Below are 23,814 nucleotides of genomic sequence, written 5' to 3'. Positions count from 1 at the left end.
CAGGTAGCCGCCTTAAGCCCCAAGACCCAGCATTCCAACCTTCTGAGGTTGGTAAAATGAATGCTTGCTGTAGAGTAAAAGGTGACTGGGGAGGGTAATGGCAAACCACCCTGCAAAAAACAGTCTGCAAAGAAAATGTCACAATGTGATGTCACCCTAGGGTCAGTCATCTTTATAATTATATAAGAATACAACCCAGCTCGGTGCTTGCACCAGGGATGACTTTACCTTACAGTACCATGTGACAAGGAGTCCGCTGCCTACTACAGACTCACAATTCAGAGATATTCTTTCTTGCAGTAATTTCATTTACAATGAGGTTGAAAAAATAGGGAGGTACAGTAAAGCCCCATATGTAATTCAGGTGTAATTCAGCATATACATCTATGGGTGCTGAATTACACCTTCAGACAACGTTATGGCTTTATACAACCATGGACAATGAGGACAACGAGGCCTTGCTGTCAGTTTTATAAAATGTTTTCCACTACTAAATTTGATTCCTAGACCTCATTGGGTCTGTGCCTTAACCATTATGTGAGAACCTAGGTGGGCTAATCTGACCCGACTCTGAGAATACATTGCTCACAGACTTGCTCACTTTAATTTATGCTGCACTCTGGAGTCACGTGTCTAATTTACATATAGAAGACCTCCAATTTTGAAAGGGCCCTGTGTTTAATAGACTATCTCTAATAACAACGGGTAACTAACAAACCTAGCAAAACGCCCTATACAAAGACCAATGTTACCACTTTACAAGGCCAAGAAACTCGGCCCGATATTGCGGTGGCCCACGTGTGTTTTTCATGCTGATGCGAGGTGTTTTTCATTCAAAAATGCCTCGCATAACTTCTGAAAAATTACAATCCTCATGTTTTACGCACATTAGAGGATTTCAGTGTTTCCCATTGATTGGGAAACATCCCATCGCACTCGCATGAACATCGCACAGCATGCAATGTCTTTTAAGGTCCTATTGAGAACAATGGATGAAGAATTCCAGGGAAAGTCCATTCAAAAGAATGCAGTTCATATTCATGCAAGTTTTGTTTTGTTATAACCTATGATCACAGGTGACGTCCATTGTGACTGGAGTCATTCATTTTTCAGGATAATCCATGTTTGAACCACGTTCAACACATTTTTCAGCACTCATCTTTATATTAATAAATTACCCTTTATTGCTAAAAATAATTAAAAAGGCATATGGAGACCCCCTTATATAATAATAATAATAATGCCTCCTTATATAATAATGTACTCTGGAGATACCCCTTATATAATAATGATGACCCACTGAAGATATCCCTCTGTTATAATAATAATGCGTCCTTCATTATATAATAATGTACGCCGAAAACACCATTTATATAATAACTCCCCCCAGAAGACCTGCCCTTATAAATTAATAATGTCTCCTTATATATTAATGTTCCTTTTGAAATTCTGCCCCCTTTCATATAATAATAATAACACTCCCAGAAAACCCCTGTAATATAAAAATAATACCTCCTTATATAATAATGCCCCCCTTCCCCAGAGACCTCTTCTTGTATAATAACAATGTCTTTTTATACAATAGTTTTACCCTGGAGACACCCTAACATACTCATGATGCCCCTGCGAGCTGCTTCAGTTAAAAAAAAAACATTCTACTCAGCTAACTCTTGGTCAGCATATTGTCTCCTTTAAGTGAGTAGAATGTATGTTTTCTCAGCGTTGTTAATTCACATCAAGTATGACTCTGACTCCCTGCCCTACCATAGTTATTAACTGTATCTGCATCCTGCGGACGCCGATACAGTCCGTGAATTCATAGAACTGGGTTAGGAAAATATGCTATGGATCTCTAGTGCTAGGGATGTCTCTGTCCATAGTGGCCAGATTTGGAATTACAGCTGTCTCCTATTCACTCTAACAGGAAAGAGCTGCAATGCCAAGCCAGGCCACTGTGCTGTACTGTCTATACTCTATAGCAACAATCCATATTAGTTGATCAGAAGGGGTCTCGAGAGGCTAATCCCCACCGATCTGCTATGGTTGACCCAGGGGTGTAACTATAGTGGGTGCAGGGGATGCGGTTGCACCCGGGCCCAGGAGCCTTAGGGGGCCCATGAGGCCTCTCTTCTCCATATAGGGAGCCCAGTACTATGAATAAAGCATTATAGTTGGGGGCACTGTTACAGGTTTTGCATTGGGGCCCAGAAGCTTCAAGTTATGCCTCAGCATGGTTTAGGTATGGGTACGGGTACAGATATAGATAGAGGGGGGTCCCCAGCTCACCTTTTGCATCAGGGCCCCTGAGCCTTTAGTTACGCCCCTGGGTTGACCTATCATAAGGGCAAGTCACCAGTAGTTTTGCTCCTAGAAAACTCCTTCAAAGTGCCATCATAAAACATGCTAGCAATAAGCAAATAACAATATGCAGATTTACAACAACCTGAAATAAATGGTTAAATAATAAAGTGTTTTATTATATTTACACAGAGGATGATAGAAATATTACTGTGGTGTAATAGGTATCTGATAAGTGCAGCGGAATATGACGCTGCTGTATAAATAAAGATTAATATGATTATTTTGGTTTTTGGTTTTTTATTTTACGTTTTTGTGGTATATCTGGAAGAGATTCAGGAAGCGCAGTGCCATTTGGGTGTCATTGTTATTCTCAAGATGCAATATTGCAACTTGCACTATTCATAGGCATCATCAAATGAGTTCACTTTTGGCTATAAATATACAAGTTTTGGCCCTTTTTGTTTAAACATGGAAGAACCTGCTCACCACTGCCTGGCTATTTATACAACTGACCAAATGAAGACATGTTTTGAGCATGCCATCTAGTGGTAGAACCATAGAATATGACTACTAACTGGGAATCTCAAAGTGGAAAGAAACAACATATAAATGAGTGTTGATGTACGAGGGTGAGTCAAAAATTATCCGCACTCTGGCTTTACAATTTATTTTAATCAACTTTCAGAAAAGACAAATACTTTATTTTTTGACATAATCTCCCTGCTTTTCAATATACCAAGTTTATCTGTCAACGAGCTTTCATATTGCTTGATTAAAAAATATATGTAGGCTGGCCATGTCTTCATCAGACATGAATCTTCCTCCTCTTAGGGCTTCTTTCACCGAACAGGTGATGGTCAGATGGAGCAAGATCAAGACTGTAGGGAGGATGCTTTAACACCTGAAAACACCTTTTCTTGAAACGGCCTCTGCCACTTAACTATTATGGCCCTTTTCTTGGCTGCTGCACTCTGCTGTTTTCTCCTCGCTGCATCCTCACTGGCTGATGATGCAACTCCCAGTATTTATCTGGCACCTGGCTGCGCTGAGAATGCTCAGGCCAGTTGGCAGGGCTTAGCCCCCCCATACACTTTCCCTATGTCTGGGCAGTGATGCACTAGTCATGACACCACTATGTCACTTGGGAGACAGAGTTTCCTCCACATGGTACCTGGTGCACCTTCTCCTTCTGTCCCACCCTTCCCAGGTCACGTCACAGGCAGGGTTTAAATCTGGCATTTAAGCAGCTCTTCTCCTCTGTGTATTCCCCTCCTGGCACATCACTAGCTGGAGGAGGCAGGACTTATTTGCGTCTGCCAGGGCCACTGATCTCAGCTGGTGGGAGCTGCTACAGAGCAGAGGGGAGAGCAGAGCATGGCTTCCCCTCTACATCTGTAATGGATGGGTGGTACGTGCCCGTGTTACAAGATGCGAGATGGTATGTTGGTGACAGACTAAGTCCGAGGCAGCACATTTTTTTTACAAGAATAACTTTGCTGAAGAAAGGAACTGATCGATGAGGAACGGATCAATGTGATACTACTGGTAAAATAGGGCCGTAAAACTACCACATGGGTAGAATTCCCCAAAAAGTGCCTGGTCCTTTAGACTGAAACACCCTGGTCCTTAGGGGTTAAGATGCTGTAATGCCAATCCATGGCAAAGGTGGCAGGCACATAGCATAAAATTACTGCCAGTATCCTTTTTCAAAGTAATGAAACCCTGTTGAGCTGAAATCTGCAAAAATGAAACTGCAGAAAACACTGTACACGATAAATACTGTAAAAAAGAACAAAGAATGCCATGCAGATTAGATAAAAAATCATCTAAATCAGTTGATTTCAGAACCATTGTCTAACATTGTTATGTTCATAGAGGCTGACAGATGTTGATTTCGGGGAGTTGCCGATATTGCAGAGCACATTGATGTCCACCTGTCCCATAGAAGTGAATGTAGTGGAGGTTGAGCATGCACACCACCTCTCCATTCATAAGGAGCATTTGTGTGTCAGGATCACTGGGAGTCCCAGCAGTCAGACCAACTTTAGATAGGGAATAAAACCCATTTAAGGTAACATAATTGTCATGTTTTCCTATCATATCACATATATAATTTCACTGTTTGCGAAATACTCCATCTGATCTGCTCGTTTGTTCACACAATGGTAATACAGGATGAGTCAAAAGTCTCCATTAGGAGACTAGTGCGCTAGGACCGTAGTGGCCATTCCTTCTTCTGTAGCTGTTTTAGGGTGCTCTGATTATACCGCATCATCCACACATCCAGTCTTCTTGAACTTTTGCATCAGTTTCTCAACACAGTCATGTATAAATTGCATAGCATGTGTTGCACTGAATGTCTGGGCTACGTGATATGTTGACCCTGACCTTTAACCATTCCTCATAGGACATGATTTGCAGACCACTCACCATTTTGGTAGCTCTTCTCTGAACTTGCTCCAGTTTGTCTATGTTTTTTTTAAATTGGGGTGCCCAGAACTGGACACGGTATTCCAGATGAGGTCTGACTAAGGAAGAGAATAGGGGGATAATTACCTCACGTGATCTAGACTCTATGCTTCTCTTAATACATCCCAGAATTGTGTTTGTCTTTTTTGCTGCTGCATCACATTGTTGACTCATGTTCAGTCTGTAATCTATTAGTATACCCAAGTCTTTTTCACATGTGCTGTTTAGCTCATTTCCTCCCATTCTGTACGTGTTTTTTTTCATTTTTTTTGCCCGTATGTAGGACTTTGCATTACTCCTTGTTAAATAGTAGAGATGAGCGAGCACCAAAATGCTCGGGTGCTCGTTATTCGAGTCGAGCTTTGCATAATATTCGAGAGCTCTATTCGAGTAACGAACCCCATTGAAGTCAATGGGAGACTCAAGCATTTTTGCCGGGTGCTGTTTTTTTTTTCTCCCTCTCTCTTTCTCTCTCTCTCTCTCTCTCCGTCTCTCTCTCCCTCTCTCCCTCTCCCAGCCAGCCAGCCACATACTGCTTTGGACGTGCACACTCTGGCACGTCACAGCAGAAAGTGGTAATGCGGGGAGGGGTCGAGTAGCGATCACCATCGAGTATGCTAATGCTCGAATGAGCATCAAGCTCGGACGAGCATGTTCGCTCATCTCTATTAAATACCACTGTTCAAGCTTTTCTAGATCTTTTTGAATCCTCTCTCTCTTCTCTAGTGTTAGTTATCTCTCCTAGCTTTATGTCGTAGGCAAATTTGATCAGTTTCCCCTCACTTTCCTCCTCCAGATCATTTACAAAAATGTTGAACAACACTAGTCCTAGGACAGAGCCTTGTGGTACCCCACTTGATGCATTCTTCCACTTGGATATGCAGCCATTTATGACTACTCTTTGAGTACGATCACTCAGCTAGTAGTGAATCCACCTAACAGTTGCCTTGTCAATCCCATATTTGGTCATTTTTTCAATAAGGACGGTATGTGATACTTTGTAAAATGCTTTACTAAGGTCAAGATAAACTATATCCACCGCATTTCCCTGATCAACCCAGTCAGTGATTCTGTCATTGAAGGAAATTAAATTAGTCTGGCATGACTTATTTGTTACAAACCCATGCTGGCTCTGGTTAATCACTCCATTTCACTATTTCTCCAAGTACTTGCATACATGCTGCTTAATAATTTGTTCAAAAATCTCTCCCAATATAGAAGTCAGACTCACAGGCCTGTAGTTTCTTGGGTCCACCTTCTTCCCTTTTTCGAGATAGGGACAACATTTGCCCTTTTCCCATCTTTTGGGACTTCTCCTGTTCTCCAGAAATTTCCAAAGATTATGGCAAGTGGTTCAGCATTACCTCTGCTGCTTCCTTTAGGGCTCTTTCACACAGGTGTCGTTTTCACGCAGAATAGGCACATCAAAAAGCGCATCTATTAGAACTAATGGTTTTCTATAGAAACATTCAATTGATGAAATTTTAGACGTGCAAAAACCTTGCACCTTACTAAGATACGACATGTGTGACTGTAATGCACACATCAAAGGACCGTGCTGTGTGAAAAGATAGGACCTGACCTATCTTTGGTGCGTGATACACAGGAGCTTCCATAGACTCCTATGGAAGCTGGAAAACACGGAAAACGCAGCTCCTGATCGTGTGAATGGGCAACTTCACCGCTAATTAAGCTTGGGACTTGATAAGTGGAAATCATCCGTTCACGCTATTTTCAGAGCAGTTAGCCGCAATTTTTTTTTCATGCCTATTCTGCTCAAAAACGATGCCCATGTGAAAAAATCCTTAGGATCCTAAGATATAATTCATCTGGACCTTGAGACGTGAAACCATTTAAGTTAGCTAAGTGTTCCCTCACTATCTCTCTGCTTATAGATAGCCTGCATTATTTTATTCCCCCAATAGCACAGGGAAGATCAGCTGATGTTACATCTACTTTCTGAGAGAAAACTGATACTAACTATGAATTTAGAAGTTCAGCCTTCTCAACATCATTTTTAACCAATTCACCATTTTTATCCTGTAAACATCCCATAGCATCTTTGACTTTTTTTTTGCTTTTGACATACCCCCCAAATCCTTTTTTATTGCTTTTAGCCTCTGTTGCAAGCCTCAATTCATTATTAGCTTTAGCTTTTCTAATACTTATCCTACAGTAATCCTGTGTAAAAGCATCCTTAACCTCTTAACGCTCCATGACTTACATTTACATCATGGGGGTTCTAGGTTTGCATAAAGGGAGATCGGGAACCGATACTGCTCCATACAATGTGGGTGCTAGCTGTTTCTTACAGCTCACACCGACCCACAACAGCTGCAATCAACACTCCCACTGATCGTGGCTGTTAACCCTTTAAATGCTGCAGTCAATTTTGACAGTAGCATTTAAATGCCTCAAACGGCCGACCGTGATGAGATCGCAGGATACTGTTCAGTTGCCATATCAGCCAGGCCTTCTGAAAGCCCCAGGGCTGCCATTGCAGATCGCCTATCAAGCCATGCCTGTGGTGTGCCTTGATAGATTGTCTGTTAAAGGGGTTGTCTCGCGAAAGCAAGTGGGTCTATACACTTCTGTATGGCCATATTAATGCACTTTGTAATATACATCGTGCATTAAATATGAGCCATACAGAAGTTATTCACTTACCTGCTCCGTTGCTAGCGTCCCCGTTGCCATGGTTCCGTCTAACTTCGGTGTCTTCTTGCTTTTTTAGACGCGCTTGCGCAGATGCATCTTCTCCCTTCGGCTGGTCTTGGAAGCATCAGCGTTTTGGCTCCGCCCCCTTGTACGCATCATCACGTAGCTCCGCCCCATGACGTGTGCCGGTTCCAGCCTCCCGATTTAAATTGCGGTATAATGTAATACTATGGTATTACATCATACTGCAGAAGTGATCAAACCAAAGCCTAAGGGGACTATAAAGGTAAAAATCAGTTTTAAACAGTTTCATTAATTATTAAAAAAATAAAAAGTACTAAAAGTAAAAAAAAAAACTTTTGCCATATCTATAATAAAAAAATCGAAATAAACAAATCCCCAAACATATTTGGTATTGTTGCATCCATAAAATTTCGATCTTTCAAAGTAAGTGGTTATTCAGATGGGTGTATATCGGTTAGGTTTTCACGCCCAGCTGATATATGCTGTCCCTCGCTTCAGGGGGAAGAGGTGGGACAGGCCAGGAGCTAATGCATTGAGCTCCTGCCCCTCGCCACTGTTTGCAATGGGAGGGGTGGGATGGGGGTGGAGCTAAGTCTCACCCCGTCTCATTGCAAAGAGTGGCGAGGGACGGAGAGGGAGTGTAGTGTACTAGCTCTTGTCCCGCCTCCTCCCCCTGCAGAGAGGGGCAACGTATATCGGCCGGGCGTGAAAACCCGACTGATATACGCCCATCTGAATAAGCCCTAATGCATTATTTACCCTGCACGGTGAATGTTGTCAGAAAAAAACCCATCAGAATTGTGCTATGTTGGTCACCCCCATCTCTAAGAAAAAAATGTAATATAAAACACTCAAAAAGTACTTTAAAAAGCTACCAATAGAAACTACACACAACTATGTTGCTGAAAAAATAAAATAGTTATGGCGCACTGAAGATGGTGGCAGACAATTTTATTTTTTTCCGGGTATATTTTATTTTTTAAAAGTAGTACGGCAAAAAAAAAAAAAAACTATATAAATTTGGTATTGTAGTAATCATACTGACCAACAGAATAAAGTTATCAGGTCATTTTTGCTGCAGTATGTACACCGTAGAAACAAGACTCCCCAAAGACTGCAGAATTTCATTTTTTTTCCCATTTCACTCCACTTAAGAATTTTTAAAAAATCTTGTATATGGTACATTACATAGTACGATTGAAAAATACATCTCATCCCACAAAAAAACAAGCCTTCAGTCAGCTACATTGATGGATAAATACAAGAGTTATGATTTTTTGAAAGTGGGGAAGAAAAACTAAAAATGAAAAAAAAGGTTGTGTCTTAAAGGAGATGTCTCGAGGAAGCAGTTAATTTTTTTTTTTGCCCAGTCCCCCCCATTAAACACACATTACTAAGCCCCCCTGTAAATGACATTTCTAGCTGGTTCGTACTTACCGTTCCAGCGTTTCAGCAAGTTATAAAAGTTTCCTCAAGATGGCCGCCGGCTCTTTCCCAGTCGCTCGCTGCAGCCCGACGTGCGCGCTCCCGAGACGCCGCCAGCTGTGTCTCCATGGCAACCGGACGCATCGCAGCCGCCGACCAGACGCCCCGCAGCCGCCGACCAGACAGCAGGTAACCGGCGCTAGCCCCCGGCTCCCCAGCGCTAGCTCCCCCGGCGCAGCGACAGCCCCCCCCCATCGCAGCGACAGCCCCCCCGGCCTAGCGCTAGCTCCCCCGGCCTAGCGACAGCCCCCCCGGCCTAGCGACAGCCCCCCCGGCCTAGCGCTAGCTCCCCCGGCGCAGCGACAGCCCCCCCGGCCTAGCGACAGCCCCCCCGGCCTAGCGACAGCCCCCCCGGCCTAGCGCTAGCTCCCCCGGCGCAGCGGCAGCCCCCCCCCGGCGCAGCGGCAGCCCCCCCCGACCCATCACTTACCTGGGAGGCTTCTCGGGGCTGCTGGGCTGGGCTGGTCTTCTCCGCTGGGCAGCTCCAGTTTCTGCACCTTCCTCTAACAGAGGATGGTGCAGAATGGCCGCTTCAGCGCGCTCCCGAGCAGTGACAGCTCGTCTGCGCATGCGCAGAAGAGCTGTAGCGGGGAGCACACTGAAGCGGCTCGTGCTGAATGGAGAAGACCGGACTGCGCAAGCGCGTCTAAAAAAGCAAGCTGCCAGCGAATTTAGACGGAACCATGGAGACGAGGACGCTAGCAACGGAGCAGGTAAGTGGAATAACTTCTGTATGGCTCATATTTAATGCACAATGTACATTACAAAGTGCATTAATATGGCCATACGGAAGTGTATAACCCCACTTGGTTTCGCGAGACCACCCCTTTAAGGGGTTAAGCATCCAACTGTCATCCCATATAAAAGCACCCTTACAGTACAATAGTCTAACACTTTAACACTGATGTGACAGGCTTCATGAGTGAAATACAAGTTCTGTTTCCACTATATCAATCTGCTCTCCCCCTCCCCCTGCAAAGCTGATACCACATGAAGCTGTTAGCTTCCTTGTACACTGCCTGTCAAATGAATTACAAGAAACGAGTTAGGCTCCTCCTTTGAAACTTGCTTATTTATCTATCTTGTTACTTTCAGTTTTCATTTCAGAATCACAATACAAGCATGAGGATGTGGAGAGGACTTGTCCTGCTGGTAAGTTTAATATTTAATTCTGTAGACAGTTTCTATGCTGAACTAATGACAGAAGTGGATCTAAACTTCAGGGCAGAGTAGGAAAAGCCACATTGTATCCAGAAGTAACGGTGGAAGAGAGAAGGAAACAACAGCGCAGATCAGTGGCAGCAGGAATGGGGCGTCCTAATTGTATTTTTACGGGGTGGAATTTCGCCAACGATCTGACGCGGAATCCAAGTTGATTCTGTTGCTAATCTGACAAATTCTTGGGTGTGTAGAGTATTCAGAAGCTAGAGAAAACTGCATTGTCATTCTGCCTTCCTCTTCTGCCCAGTTTGACAGCAAATGGTATAATATGTAGTTTGTATCACTGGTTGTTGTGAAACTGAACTTCCCAGCATATCCTGATGGCATGCTGGAAGCAGTAGTTTCACAACAGCAGGTAATGGGCCGCTGCCTTATATAATAAAACCCTAATAAAATCTGAAAATGTATTACATGGTAGCTAGTTGTGGCGCAGATAAGGATCATGTCATGACTTGTCCTTAAGTCTTATGCGCGCTTAGCAAAATTCTGCTGAATCCTTCCATTGCTGCCGCTCAGATAAGCAGTTTATTGCTCTTTTTGTATTGTCTTGATATAAACATCCTTGCAGAGTAAAAACTCATAGAAATCTCGAGGACAAAATTGTTTATTAGTGGAGAACAATATGATATTCTTTCTAGAGGTGATTTCCAAACAATATAAGGTTTCTTTCATATACCTGTCGGGGATTCCCTTTTCCTGTTCCGCTCAGGGAGCAAGAAATGACATAGTGTGGGCGCGTTTCATACTCTTTCAAACACCCGCACCAGCTTCAGCAGATCACAGCATATCAGACAGCACAAAACTGTTACAGATACAAAAACAACCTTCCACGTACTATGGGGCATAGTTACTAAATCTGCTGTTACATATGCCGGACTATGCCCTTGGCTCAATGCGACACTTATAATATGAGGTGCAAGCCTCCTAATACATTATGGGACATCATACTGCCTGCGCAAGACATCATTATGTTTTATTTCTTTGTTGTGATGTTGCAAGATACATTATTACTATTTGTGTGTCACTTCATGTCTTGTGATATCATAATGTGCCTTATCTTTAACTGTGACATCACTGTATGATTCCTGAGCTGTTAGGTCACTTAGTAGGGTATCTCTATACTGTGACATCACTGTGAACATTATCTTTACATTGTGTCCTTTATTCTTATACTGCAACATTACTGTGCATATTATAGCTATACTATAACTTCACTGTGTATTTTATTTATCCCTTTACGGTGACATCACTGTGCACATTCTTCCTGTAGTATCATATCACTGTCCACATTCTTCCTGTACTGTGACATCACTGTGCACTTTACTCCATTACTGTAACATCACTGTGCACATTATACCTAAACTAAGAGTTCATTGTGTGCTTTATTCCCTACTGTGACTCCACTGTGCACATTCTTCCTGTACTATGGCATCATTATATATATTCTTCCTGTGTACTGTGAACATCACTGGGTACATTTTTCCTGTACTGTGACATTACTGTGTGCTTTATTCCATTACTGTACCATCACTGCGCATATTATACCTAATAGTGTCACTTCACCGTGCGCTTTATTTATCCCTTTACTGTGACATCACTTTGCACATTCTTTCTGCACTGTGTCATCACTGTGTGCTTTATTTATCCCTGTACTGTGACATCACTGTGTGTCTTTTTCCTGTACTGTGACATCATTGTGTACATTCTTCCTTTTTTGCGACATCACTGTGCACATTCTTCCTGTACTGTTACATCACCATGTGCTTTATTCCTTTTCTATAACATCACTGTGCATGTTATACCTATACTGTGGCTTAATTGTGTGTTTTATCACTGACTGTGACATCACTGTGTGCATTCTTCCTGTATTGTGACATCACTGTGTGCATTCTTCCTATATTGTGACGCACATTTGTACTTTATCTCTCAATGATGGAGACCAAAATAATTACAAGCTGAACTTGCTGCTGACAGTGGAGTGGCTGTAGTGGAATGGGGCTGCATTACAAATTTGTTTTGGGGTGCTATGGTTGCATTTTACACCCATGTGTATATGCAGTTCTAGGTTATTTCTTCTGTAAAACATAAATATTTTTTGGGAGGGGGGTTAAAAAAATAAAATAAAAATCTTTACTCGGGCACATACATATCAATGATTCAGATTTGTGTGCAGTAGACCTGGGGTAATATTTTGGGGTAAGTTTCCATATGAGTTCCCCCATTAGGTATAGACTGATGTTTGAAGACTTGGACCTCCTGAACTTATGGGGTTCTGCCACCAAGTTCATGTGTATAGCGGTCTCACTATACACAAAATGGGAGAGAGAAGTCAGTCTGCATGATTTGGGCGGGAAGAAACCTGGCGTGACTCACCTCTGTTACTGTTTAACTTTATGACCGAGTCGTCATAACCTGCATAGTATGTAAATAACCTCTTTATTGGCCCCGTGGAGTGGTTTCGTTTTTATATATTTTTGTGAAATACTGTATCTTGTGTGCAAATGATTGACATGTTTATGTGTTCGACCTGTAGAGGATGCATGAACTCCATGTTCACACATTGAGGAGTAAGTCATTGCAAGGCATAATTGGTGATGGGTTCAGGAATTAAATATCTGGTACACCAAGATATATTTTCACATGTCCGCAAAACCTCAAAAAGAAGAAATCTTTAGAGGCATTGCTACTTGGTAACAGTACTCTGAGGCCTAATCATCGTTCATTACATCATTCTGTGGTCTTCACTTCTCTTTCCATAGTTCGGTACATTTGCGTAAAGCTGCTTTCACATCTGTGTTTGGGGATTCCTTTTTCCTGCAGCAAAGGGGAGTTCCCTGGCTGAATGGATCCATCTCATGACGGAACCAAACAGCCCCCATAGAACGAACCCCATTGACTATAACGTGCATCATTTGGCAGCATGCATGCCGGATCAGCATCAGAATCTCCGAATGGAGGTTGCAGCACAGATGTGAAAGCGGCCGTAGTATTTTCTTAATAGCTTTTGAATATAGTTTCTGAATATAGTTGCTGTATTTGCAGTTGAAAAGTATTTTTTTAACTGCTGATATCTTTTTTTTTTTTTTTAATGTCCAGACATTGGCATGAACATTCCTCACTGTTGTGGTGATTAACAGTGTTGTCCGGTTTCTAAGGCCTCATGTCCACGGGGAAAATCAGGCCTGCCGCGGATTCTTCATGTAGAATCTGTAGCGGGTCCCTCCTGCCCTGCGGACATGAGGCCAAAAAATCTGAATAAACTCACCTGCTCCGGACAATGCGGATCTTCCTTCCTTTGCGGCCGGATCTTCTTTCTTCGGCCCGCCGGATGTGTGCCGGGCACATCCGCCGGGCCGAAGAAAAAAGATCCGGCCGCAAAGGAAGGAAAATCTACATCGTCCGGAGCAGGTGAGTTTAATTCTGGTACGGGTCTCCCGCGGATCCGGACAGCTTCGATAGGCCTCAATAGAAGCCTGCGGGAGCCGTCCCCGCGGGAGACCCGCACGAAAATGGAGCATGTCCATTTTTTTTTTCCTGCACGCGGATCCGCGCCTGACGGGAAAAATGACATCCGCAGGTATTTAACTACCTGTGGGTGTCCAATGCATCCCTATGGGCACGCGGATCTGCGTGCAGGAGAAACGCTGCGGATTTAAAATAAAAATTATCCTGTGAACATGAGGCCTAATAAATATTTTTATTTTGTGTACAAAATTAAACAGTTACACCTTTTTCAATACTGATATTGACAATGCTCAGCTGTTTGCACATTGCTAGTGTCAATGCCTCAACGTAGTCCTGGTTTACTTCCTAGTGTGATGAAGTTTCATCCCGCAGAGCTTGTTCACATGAAGGAATTTGCGCAGCTAAATTACATGCGAAACAAAAATGGCGACTATTAGAACCAATGGTTTCCTGTGAAAATGTAGGAATTTTAGCCGTACGAAAATATCGCAACTAGAAAAGTTACAGACTCTAATGCTGTATGAATGATGTCATCCTGGAAACTTGACATTTAAAAGGGCTGCCCAGCTGAGATTTTTTAGCATAAAAACAGCTTAGAATGTTCTATAATAACAAAAAGAAGTCACAGTCACCTTACCAATCCTATGCTGATCCGCTTCTGACTTCTTTCAGTTTACTGCAAGCATCTATAATCTCCAGCAACTGATAATGTTCAGTCTTACCATATGACTGCTACAATTAGAATCCAACAGAAAAAAGACTCTCTATGCTTCCATGTGAATTCAGAGGCACACAGAGGAAGAGTAGAGGTCTTGTGGACCACTTTGGCAGCCCTTTTACATCTCCGTATCAAACAAAGCCATAACACAACACAGCCACATGCAGTAGACCGAAGCCTGACCAAAACGGTATTAGTGTATCTTGACGCCACCGGAAGAGTGTATGGCGACAAGATACAGTGTTTTTGACATGCCGGCCACTCCCCCCTGTCAGGTCCTGGCACTCACTAACAGCGCCTTAGCGGCGTTGGAGTGCCCTGCGTATCCGGACAGTGAGGGAGCGGCAGCACAGCAGAGTTTCCGGGCGGCTGTCAGCATTCTGCTCCGGTGGGGGACACAGAATGAGCGGCGGGGGGGGCGGTAGCGGCAGAGCTGCTTCCCCGTCGGCCTTCCTGCACTCACCATCGGCGACATCAGCAGCAGCGGCCGCCGCCGTCGTCCTGCAATGCCTCATACTGAGTAACGGAGGGAGGGGGAAGGCCAGCGGCGGACATAGAGGGAGCGCCAGGGGCAGCGGAGTCGCTTCCCCGTCAGCCACCCTTCACTCTGCAGCGGACGGCGAGACACAGGGAGTGGGGGACCTGCGGCCATGACTCTCACTGAGGGAGGGAGCCAGGGGGACGCGGAGACTGCAGGCCAGCGGCGGACAGTCAGGAAGCAGCGGGGAAGGCAGAGCCGCTTCCTTGTCACCCTCCCTTCACTGTGCAGCGCCTGGCGACACACAGGGAGTGGGGGAGCTGCCTGCCCTAACTGTCACTGAGGAAGGGAGGGAAGGGGACACGGAGTTTGGAGGGCAGCGGCGGACACTGAGGGAATGGTGCCGGGCCGCCAGAGCCGCTTCCCCCTCGCCCTCCCTGCACTGTGCTGAAAATAAAGGACTTTCCAGCCTTGAGCCAATCGGGAGCTAGGGATGTGAGAGGAGCGTTCTTCTTGTCAAACCCCTAGCTTCTCGTGGCATCAAGAAACACTAATACCGACCAAAACACCACGTAAGTCACGTTTGGTATATTAAAATGCAGGTCACAGAGTGGTAAAGGCAATTTTAAACTCTATTATAGATCCATCCACTGTGTATCAATAAAAACGTAATTGTTAGAAATATAGAAATTTTAGACTTTTTTTCAGTATTCTTCAAATAAAACTGTAATAAAACCAAAGACCATTTATATAGAAATGATACAAAATAAAGCCCTGTCTATCTTAAAAATGCACGAATCTTATCAATAACATTACAGTTTAAAAATGTTGCTCCACTCATTATACTAAAAAGAGTTTGGTCACTAGAAAGTTTATACAGACTTAAAATAAGTTAACAACACATTCATACAATAAAATAGCTGCAGCATTAGTCATCTGACTCATCATTTGCACTGCTAGCTCACAACCAAAGTCCACAGCTTAAGGCCTTGATCAGATTTGAGTGTACTTCGACACATCTGTGCTGCGCAAAAAAATTGCGCTGCACGGATATGCAAAATACGCGTGACCGAAGCTCTATTCCATTGCTTTCAATGGGGCCAGCACTACAGCCCACTCGCTGCTACTATGTGCGACCATAGTAGCAGCGAGTGGGCTAAATTGAAGTGGGCAGGAGTCAGAAAGCTGTCGGCCACAGCTATAAGCCTAGGGTCACACAGGGCGGATTTGCCGCGGTTTTGCCGCAGCAGATCCGCCCGCGGCAAAACCACTCGCGGCCGCTAATCCCGGGATTAGCCATCCATGTGGATGAGATTTCTCAGAAATCTCGTCCACACGGGACGGCTAATCCGCTGCGGTAAATCCGGTTGAAACCGCGGCTGCGGCCGCCGCAGCCGCGGTTTCAAAAGAAGCAGCATGTCCATTCTTCGCTGCGGCCGCGCTCTCCTCTATGGGAGCACCGGCCGCAACGGAAAAGCATGCGGCCGAGCTGCTTCAAAGCCTCCGCAGCTTAAACCGCGGCGGTTCTCCCGGCGGAAATCTCGCGGTTTTTGCTGCGGCCAAACCGCGAGATTTCCAACAAAAATCCGCCCTGTGTGACCCTAAGGTTTTAGGAGGGGATAAGTCTATGCAGCATTCTTAGCTTGTCGCAGCAAATTTTCTACAAAGCACAAGACATGTTAGAAATGGAGGTATACATTAACCCCTTAACGCCCCAGGGCGTAAGCTTAGCTCCTGGCAGCGGGGTACTTCCCGCAACAGGGCGTAAACGTACGTCCTGGGGATAGCGTTAGATCACTTATGATCTCGCGCTATCCCGCAGCGGGAGCCAGCTGTCAGTCACAGCCGGCCTCCCGCTGCAACAGCGGGGGTGCATCGGAGATGCGCCCCCCGCTGTTAACCTTCCCTGCCGCGATCTAACTAGATCGCGGCATGGGAAGGGTTCACAGAGCGCGCTCCCTCTGTGATGTCACTGGGCTCTCGCGATATAATCACAGAGAGCCTGGCCTGTTGCCATGGCAAACGGCCGCCAGACACTGGCGTCCTGTAGTGCCATAGCCTATGATTTCTGTATAAGCGATAAGGCATGGCAGGGCTGTAGCCCTGCCATGCCTTATCACAGCGATCATCAGTGCTGTGTTGCAAGTCCCTCAGAAGGACTCAAATTGTTTAAAAAAAAATTTTTTTTAATGAATAACAAAGAAAAATGTTTAAAAAAGTAAAAAAAACCCTTTTTTATGCTTTTTCTCATATTAGCATAAAAAAAGGTTAAAAAAAAATTAAAACCCCACATATTTGGTATTGTCGCGTCCGTAACAACGCGTACAATAAGTTGCACATGCTTTTGACTGTGCACGGAAAAAAGTGTTTAAAAAAATGCTAAAAAACTGAGGCAAGATGCAAATTCTTAGCATTTTGCCTCCCTAAAAAATGCAATAAAAGTGATCAAGCAAGCCGTATCTACCCCAAAAGGGTACCAATAAAAACTACAGCTTGTCTCACAAATAATAAGCCCTTATAGAGCTCCTTACATAAAAAAATAAAAGAGTTATAGGACTTTGAATGCAGTGATTTACAAATTTTTTTTTCCAAAAAAAGAGTTTTTATTGCAGAAAAGTGGAAAAACCTAAAAAAATTGTAAGAATTTTGGTATCGTTGTAACCATACTGACCCGCAGAAAAAATGTAGTGTGTAATTTATGCTGCATGATTAACGCTGTAAAAAAAATAAAAATCTATGGCAGAATTGATGCGTTTTCTCTCTCTGCTATCATAAAAAAAAATTAAAAAGTTTTACAATATAGTCAATGTACCCAAAAGTGGCACCCAAAAACAAGCCCTTATACGGCTGCGTCGACAGAAAAATAAAAAAGTTATGACTTTTAAAAAATGGAGAAGAAAATCCGCCAAAAATCGTTGCGTCCTTAAGCCAAAATAGGCCATGTCATTAAGGGGTTAAAAGTTTTTTGGGGGTAAATACTATTGATGACCTCTTCTGAGAATAGGTTACCAATAGTTGATCGGCTAGGATCCTGTCCGATCAGCTGCTTGGCTGTCTGCTGGCAGCACCACAACACAATGTAGGGAGCTGAAGCAGATAGCTCTGACGCCTTGTAGTGGCTGGCGCTGGTAATGGCAGATGCAGCTGTCATTAGGTCTTGCCATCTGTACAACTTAATGGATTGCTATGCAGTTTTAGATGCACGGGGAATAATCATTTGCTATACTGAGTATACCAAAGATCATATTGTGTCGTTCTTCGAGGTTCTAAATAAATAACGGAGTAAATGTTAATAAACCGTATGAAAAAAAATTGCACTGCTTAAAAAAACATTTTATTTTGTAAAAGTGAAGAAAAAACAAAATAAACAAAGTATTCTTCTATATATGATATCTTTTAATGGCTACAAAAAGGAATGTTAGCCATTAGAACGTATGATATCCACAAGACTACTTTTTAAAAACTTTTTACTCTACTGACTAATTCGGTACAAAACAATTTTTTTTTTTTTACCGAAAAACACATATCTGCTATCACTGTAATTATTATGACTTGTATAAATATCTCCACTGTCATTTAACAAGAAAACACTATACCAAGACTAACATTACTAATAACACTGTATTAGGGCCAAATAAAGCTACCAGATCTTGATCACATATAACCACCACATAGTGACTAATATCACCATACTGTTACCAAGAAAAGATCACTATACAGATCAGTATACACTAATTACACTATGTGAGGGCCAAATAATAGTGTCACACAGTGATTAATTAACCTACAGTACTGCCATTGACTAAAGCCCCATTTACATGCAACGATTATCGCACAAAATTAGTTAAAATGATGGCATATGAGCAATAACTGTTGTGTGTAAATGCTACCATCCTTCACTCGGCAGCTGAACGATTATTTTAAGGTGAGCTTAAAATCCATGGTTTAGCTGGAGAGTAGATAACACTGACTGCACACTGTGTTCTGCATGGGAGCAGCTGATTATATTGTATTCAGCTGACCTCCCCTGCGAGAACAAAGGAGCTGATTGCAGAGGTCAGATAACCTGCTGTGTTCTGCAGGCAGCTCCTGGAGGCTCATTTACATGCAAATGAAGCTAATAAAGTGGTAATGGCCATTAGTGCCTATTAGCACTTTATGCAAAATGATCACTAGAAATGTCAATCTTTCAATCCTTTGAAAGATTGTCTTTGCATGTAGATGAGCCTTAAAGATCACTGTGAGAGCCAGATAATACCCCCAGACTGAAACCACATATTATCGCCATAGTCTTTCCCAAAAAATGACACAGTACAAAGACCATTATTACCTCCCCATACAGTGACCATATCATGGTATATACCAGCTCTGTATGGTGCAGACCATATAAGTGATTATAGTACCATTATATCCAGTGATCACAGGTGACATAATCTCTGACTGGAGTCTTTGACTTTCCCGTTTCCATCTGGCCCAGACCATCATGACAACTTCTCCTAGTCACAACTTGTCTTTGCAGAATTTGACGAGGCATTTTTGACTCCACAGTTTTCCAGCCACCTGGCTTTGTTTTCCAAATCTCTACATAATCTTCCCATTCATAGTGCCCCATATATATGTAATAACATATATATCATCTGTCTGTGTAAAAAAACAGACATGTTAAGAGCTTCATAGGTTGTAATGGATCCATGTGCTGTACATGAAATACACGGATAGCACATAGATGAAAAATATTTAAGGCCATAGAAAAAAACAGTTTTATATTTGCATGGGTATTTTATGATTTTCTAGTGGAAGTGCTCCTTAAAGGGGTTGTCCCACAAAATGCAGTTATTCCTGATCCTTGGTACAGGCAATAACTATCTTATCAGTGAGGATCTGACTGCTAGAACTCCCACTAATCATGGGAATGCTCACTGGGGTCATAAAGGTCCTCAAATGAAGGAAACAGGGGTCATGCATGCACGCCACTGCTCCATTCATTTAAGTGGGACCACAGCGATAGCCAAGTTCTCCAATAGTCCCACTGAAATGAATAGAGTGACCATCGCTTCATTCACTTGAGAACCTCAGGACTCTTCTCATGATCTGTTGGAGCTCCAGCGGTCAAATAGTACTCTATCTGGGGATAACTTCATTTTGTGGACAATTCTTTTAAAGAAAAAGCGTTACTTTATATTACAGATGAGTCAAACACTTCTCTCAGAGGCATAGCTATAGGGGCACAGAGGCAGCTGTAGAATTTGAGATTCGGAGAAGCTCAAAGCTCCCTTTGCCACATAAAAAGATACCAAGAAGACAAGTAGTGGGAGGGGCCCTGTTAGCATTTTAGCATCGGGACCTAAGAAAACGTTCCCAGTGGCTGTAATGAGATACTTACTGTGATTTTCTATTGGTCACTTACCTAGTGGCAGCTGGAACCCAATTCTTTTGTTGCATTGACAAAATTGGATCTACGAGATATTGGTAACCTGTTTTTTTTGTTTCAGAATAGTAATGTTGCCTATATAAATAGCTGCCAGCCTTCATATGTTGTCATGATACAACTGCTACTCTCTGTGTTCTTATCTTTATAGGCTCTATTACAAAGTTCTGTGGTGTTGGCCCACAATAACCTCAACAATAACACAGACAGATCTGTAGAGAAAAAAGCATCTAATTCCATATTACACAAGTTGTGGAAAAGAGAAAATCCTTGCCCGCTTGATGAATTCTTATCAGGAGTTCGCTGTTGTAAAATGTGCAACCCAGGTAAACTGCATTTTAGGGAACATTTAAAGGGATTTTCCCGCTATCTAAAATTGTTTGACAAGCACTCTGCTCTTCCTGATTGCTGCTGACCAGGCCATGTGACTGCTGCAGCCAATCACTATAGCCATTCTATAGCCAGTGATTGGCTAAAGCAGTCACATGTCCTGGTCTGCAACAAACAGGAAAGACAGAGTGGTTATGAGGCAATTTTAGGTGGTAGTAAAACTCCTTTAAGAAGGACCTGTTAGCTTCCTTAACATGTCTGTTTTTGTAACTACCTGTATTCCTCATGAAGTTACCGATCTAGGATATCTTTTCTTAGAATTATGCACTGTACTGTTCCTCTGCTATTCCTCCTGGATATTTATTAATAAATTGTCAACTTGGTGTTACCATTCCTCTTGTCAACATGATGCTGTCAGCATTAATTGGGAAGCGTGATTGTTCTCAGTAAGAGAAACCAAGTAATCTTGTAGATATGATAACTTTTAATGACAAAAATACATGATGATATAGCGAGCTTTCAGATCTTCTATGGACCCTTCGTCATGCATAATGAAACTGATTTGGTTCAAAATGTGTTTTATTTTTAAAAGTTATGCAATTAACATCTTATGTCATCAAACGTTGTCAGGTAATATCACTTTGCAATATTGTGCAATTTTATACGTTATAACACTAAACTGAATGTATCTGCCAAACTTGACTTATGAAATTATTTTAACATGAGCTAACAATGATGCTAACGGTGCTTATTATTAAAAGATAGCAAGAAAGACAAGGTGAAAAAGAAAAAGGGAGGAGAGCGAAAGACAGATTTAAAGATGAAGCTGGAGAGGAAGGGGGGTATTGTAGGAGAAAAAGGGAGGGGAGTGGAGGTGGGGAGGGTGGACCAACCCGCTAGTTGCTTAGGCATCGATCAATTGTCTCAGCAACTTAATCATGGTAAGGTGGTTTGGAATTGTTGTGGGGGGGTGATGCCGCTTATGACCTATGTTGACACCTCTGATGATTTCCGATGTATGACCCAGGCGGACCAGGTTGCCAGATAGCCACCATGCCTCATCTCGTCTCTAGCACATAGTTCTTCCAGGTATTGTATATTGTCTAGTGCTTCGATCCACATTAGTCTTGTGGGTGGTGATGTGGATTTCCATTTTCTGGGAATTATTTGGCGTACAGCCAATATGAAAAACCTCAATAGTGATTTCTTGGCCTGTGCTACAGAGCCTGGGAGCATTGATAACAACGCTATTTCCGGGGTCAGTTTCAGATTCTGTCTGTTCACCCAGGAATAGAGCGCGCCAACCTCTTGCCAGAGGGGGCAGATCATCGAGCACGACCACCATATGTGGATAAAGGTGCCTTTTTCTCTTAGGCATCTCCAACATACGTCCGGATATTGTGGGAAGACTCTAGCAAGCCCTGCCGGTGTTCTATACCATCTTGTCAAAATCTTGTAATTTAATTCTTGTAACTTGCTAGAGGTGATGATTTTATGTGTTAGGATATATGATCTCCTCCATGACTCCTCGGGGGGGGAACCGCCTAGCTCCCTTTCCCACTCCCTTTCCAGCACTACACCACTTCTTTGGCTATTCTCCGCTATCATAAAGTGATATAACTCAGATATTTTACCTCTTGCTAGCTTATTGAGAATAAATTGATTTTCAAAGGGTGTCGTGGAGGTTTCTAAGGATTGTGGGCCCCCCAAAGACCTAATATAGTGGCATAATTGGTGGTATTGGAACCATGCTCCAGCTGGTACGTCCCTGCCCTCTAAGATCTCTCCTAGTGGTTTTATACCAGTTCCTCCTAGCATGTCTTTTATTCTGGGGATGTCCTCTGTCTGATCATTCACCAGTAGGTTTACAATAGAGGAACCGTTATAAAATGTTGGGATATCCCGATTTCCTACTAGTGGGGTCAGGGGTCCTGGTCTCTTTATCAGGCCTGCCTTAGTTGCGGGGCCTACCCAAGCTGTCAGTACCCCTTCAATAAATGGAGAGAGTCCCAGGTTTTTGAATTTTCCATTGCCCGGGATCCAGACCAGGCCCCTTCCCCTGTAAGGAGCTGAGCCTTGCTCCGCGGCCACCCAGCGTTTCCGGGATCTGTTCTGTATGAGTTCCAGAACTCTTCTTGTTAGTGAGGCTTTATAATAAAGTGAAATGTTGGGTATCCCCATTCCCCCGTTCTCTTTGGGGCCAGTTAATGTCTTCCAATTGCGTCTCGGCCTTTTGTCTCCCCAGATAAACCTCATCATGACTTTCCTGATCCTATTTAGATAAGCTCCTGGAAGTCTGATGGGTATGGTTTGAAGGATATATAATAGTCTGGGTAGGACGTTCATTTTTATAGAACTGATTCTACCGAACCAGGAGAGGGGTACTGCCCGCCAGCTATCCAGATCCTTTTCGAGCTTCGCTAAGAGTGGTTTATAGTTTAATTGGCAGAGATCTTTTATGTCGGGTGTGATTGTTATCCCTAGGTATTTGATCCCTTTTTTTTCCCATCTGAATGGGAATGCGTTCTCTATGTCTCTTTCCTCATTGTCGGGTATGTTTATGTTCAGGATTTCAGATTTACTTAAGTTAACCTTAAAATTGGAGAAGCGGCCGAATCTCCTGAACTCTTCCAGGATACTGGGAAGAGCTATCCTCGGGTTTGATATGTAGATTAAAAGATCGTCAGCGTAGAGGGCGACTTTCTGTTCATCATTGGCCACCTGTAGCCCCCTGATGTCTGTATTGGCTCTGAGGGCATTGGCCAGGGTCTCCATCACTATGATGTACAAAAAGGGAGACAGGGGACAGCCCTGCCTTGTTCCGTTCCTGATCTGGATCTGCCTGGACAGGTTCCCATTTACTCGTATTTTTGCAGAGGGGTTGGTGTAGAGTGCCATAACCCACTCCAAAAATCTTGTGCCCAGCCCAATTTGTTTTAGCGTCGTTTCCAGGAATCCCCAATCCACTCTATCAAAAGCCTTTTCGGCATCAACCGATAGAAGGCAGAGGGGTGTACCTGACTCAACGGCCCTTGATATAAGTGCTAGAGTGCGGACTGTGCTGTCCCCTGCCTCCCTCCCAGGGACGAAGCCCACCTGGTCCCCGTGTATCAGGGTCGGTATGTGGGGCTGCAGGCGGCTCGCCAGCATCTTAGCAAATAGTTTGGTATCGATGTTTAGAAGTGATATTGGCCTATAGCTTCCACAGTTGGTCGGGTCCTTTCCAGGTTTTGGGAG

The 23,814-nt window shown here is 43.4% G+C and overlaps 1 protein-coding gene across 2 annotated transcripts in view; it reads left to right on the top strand.

The window, feature by feature from the left end:
- The first annotated feature begins 9,985 nt into the window (after positions 1-9,985).
- Positions 9,986-23,814, top strand: part of FAS (Fas cell surface death receptor) — a 45,806-nt gene continuing 31,977 nt past the window's right edge. The window contains exons 1-2 of one of the 2 annotated variants that reach the window (XM_066600737.1): positions 9,986-10,089; positions 20,399-20,573. In XM_066600737.1, the coding sequence (XP_066456834.1) occupies positions 10,060-10,089; positions 20,399-20,573 (205 nt within the window). In that variant the 5' untranslated portion in view covers positions 9,986-10,059. Of the gene's footprint in view, positions 10,090-14,590; positions 14,730-20,398; positions 20,574-23,814 lie in introns of those variants that run through there. The other variant, XM_066600738.1, reaches the window with a different exon arrangement.

Source organism: Eleutherodactylus coqui, chromosome 4, assembly GCF_035609145.1.
Source record: "Eleutherodactylus coqui strain aEleCoq1 chromosome 4, aEleCoq1.hap1, whole genome shotgun sequence".
Lineage (NCBI taxonomy): Eukaryota > Metazoa > Chordata > Amphibia > Anura > Eleutherodactylidae > Eleutherodactylus > Eleutherodactylus coqui.
This window is presented reverse-complemented; position numbering and strand designations above follow the sequence as displayed.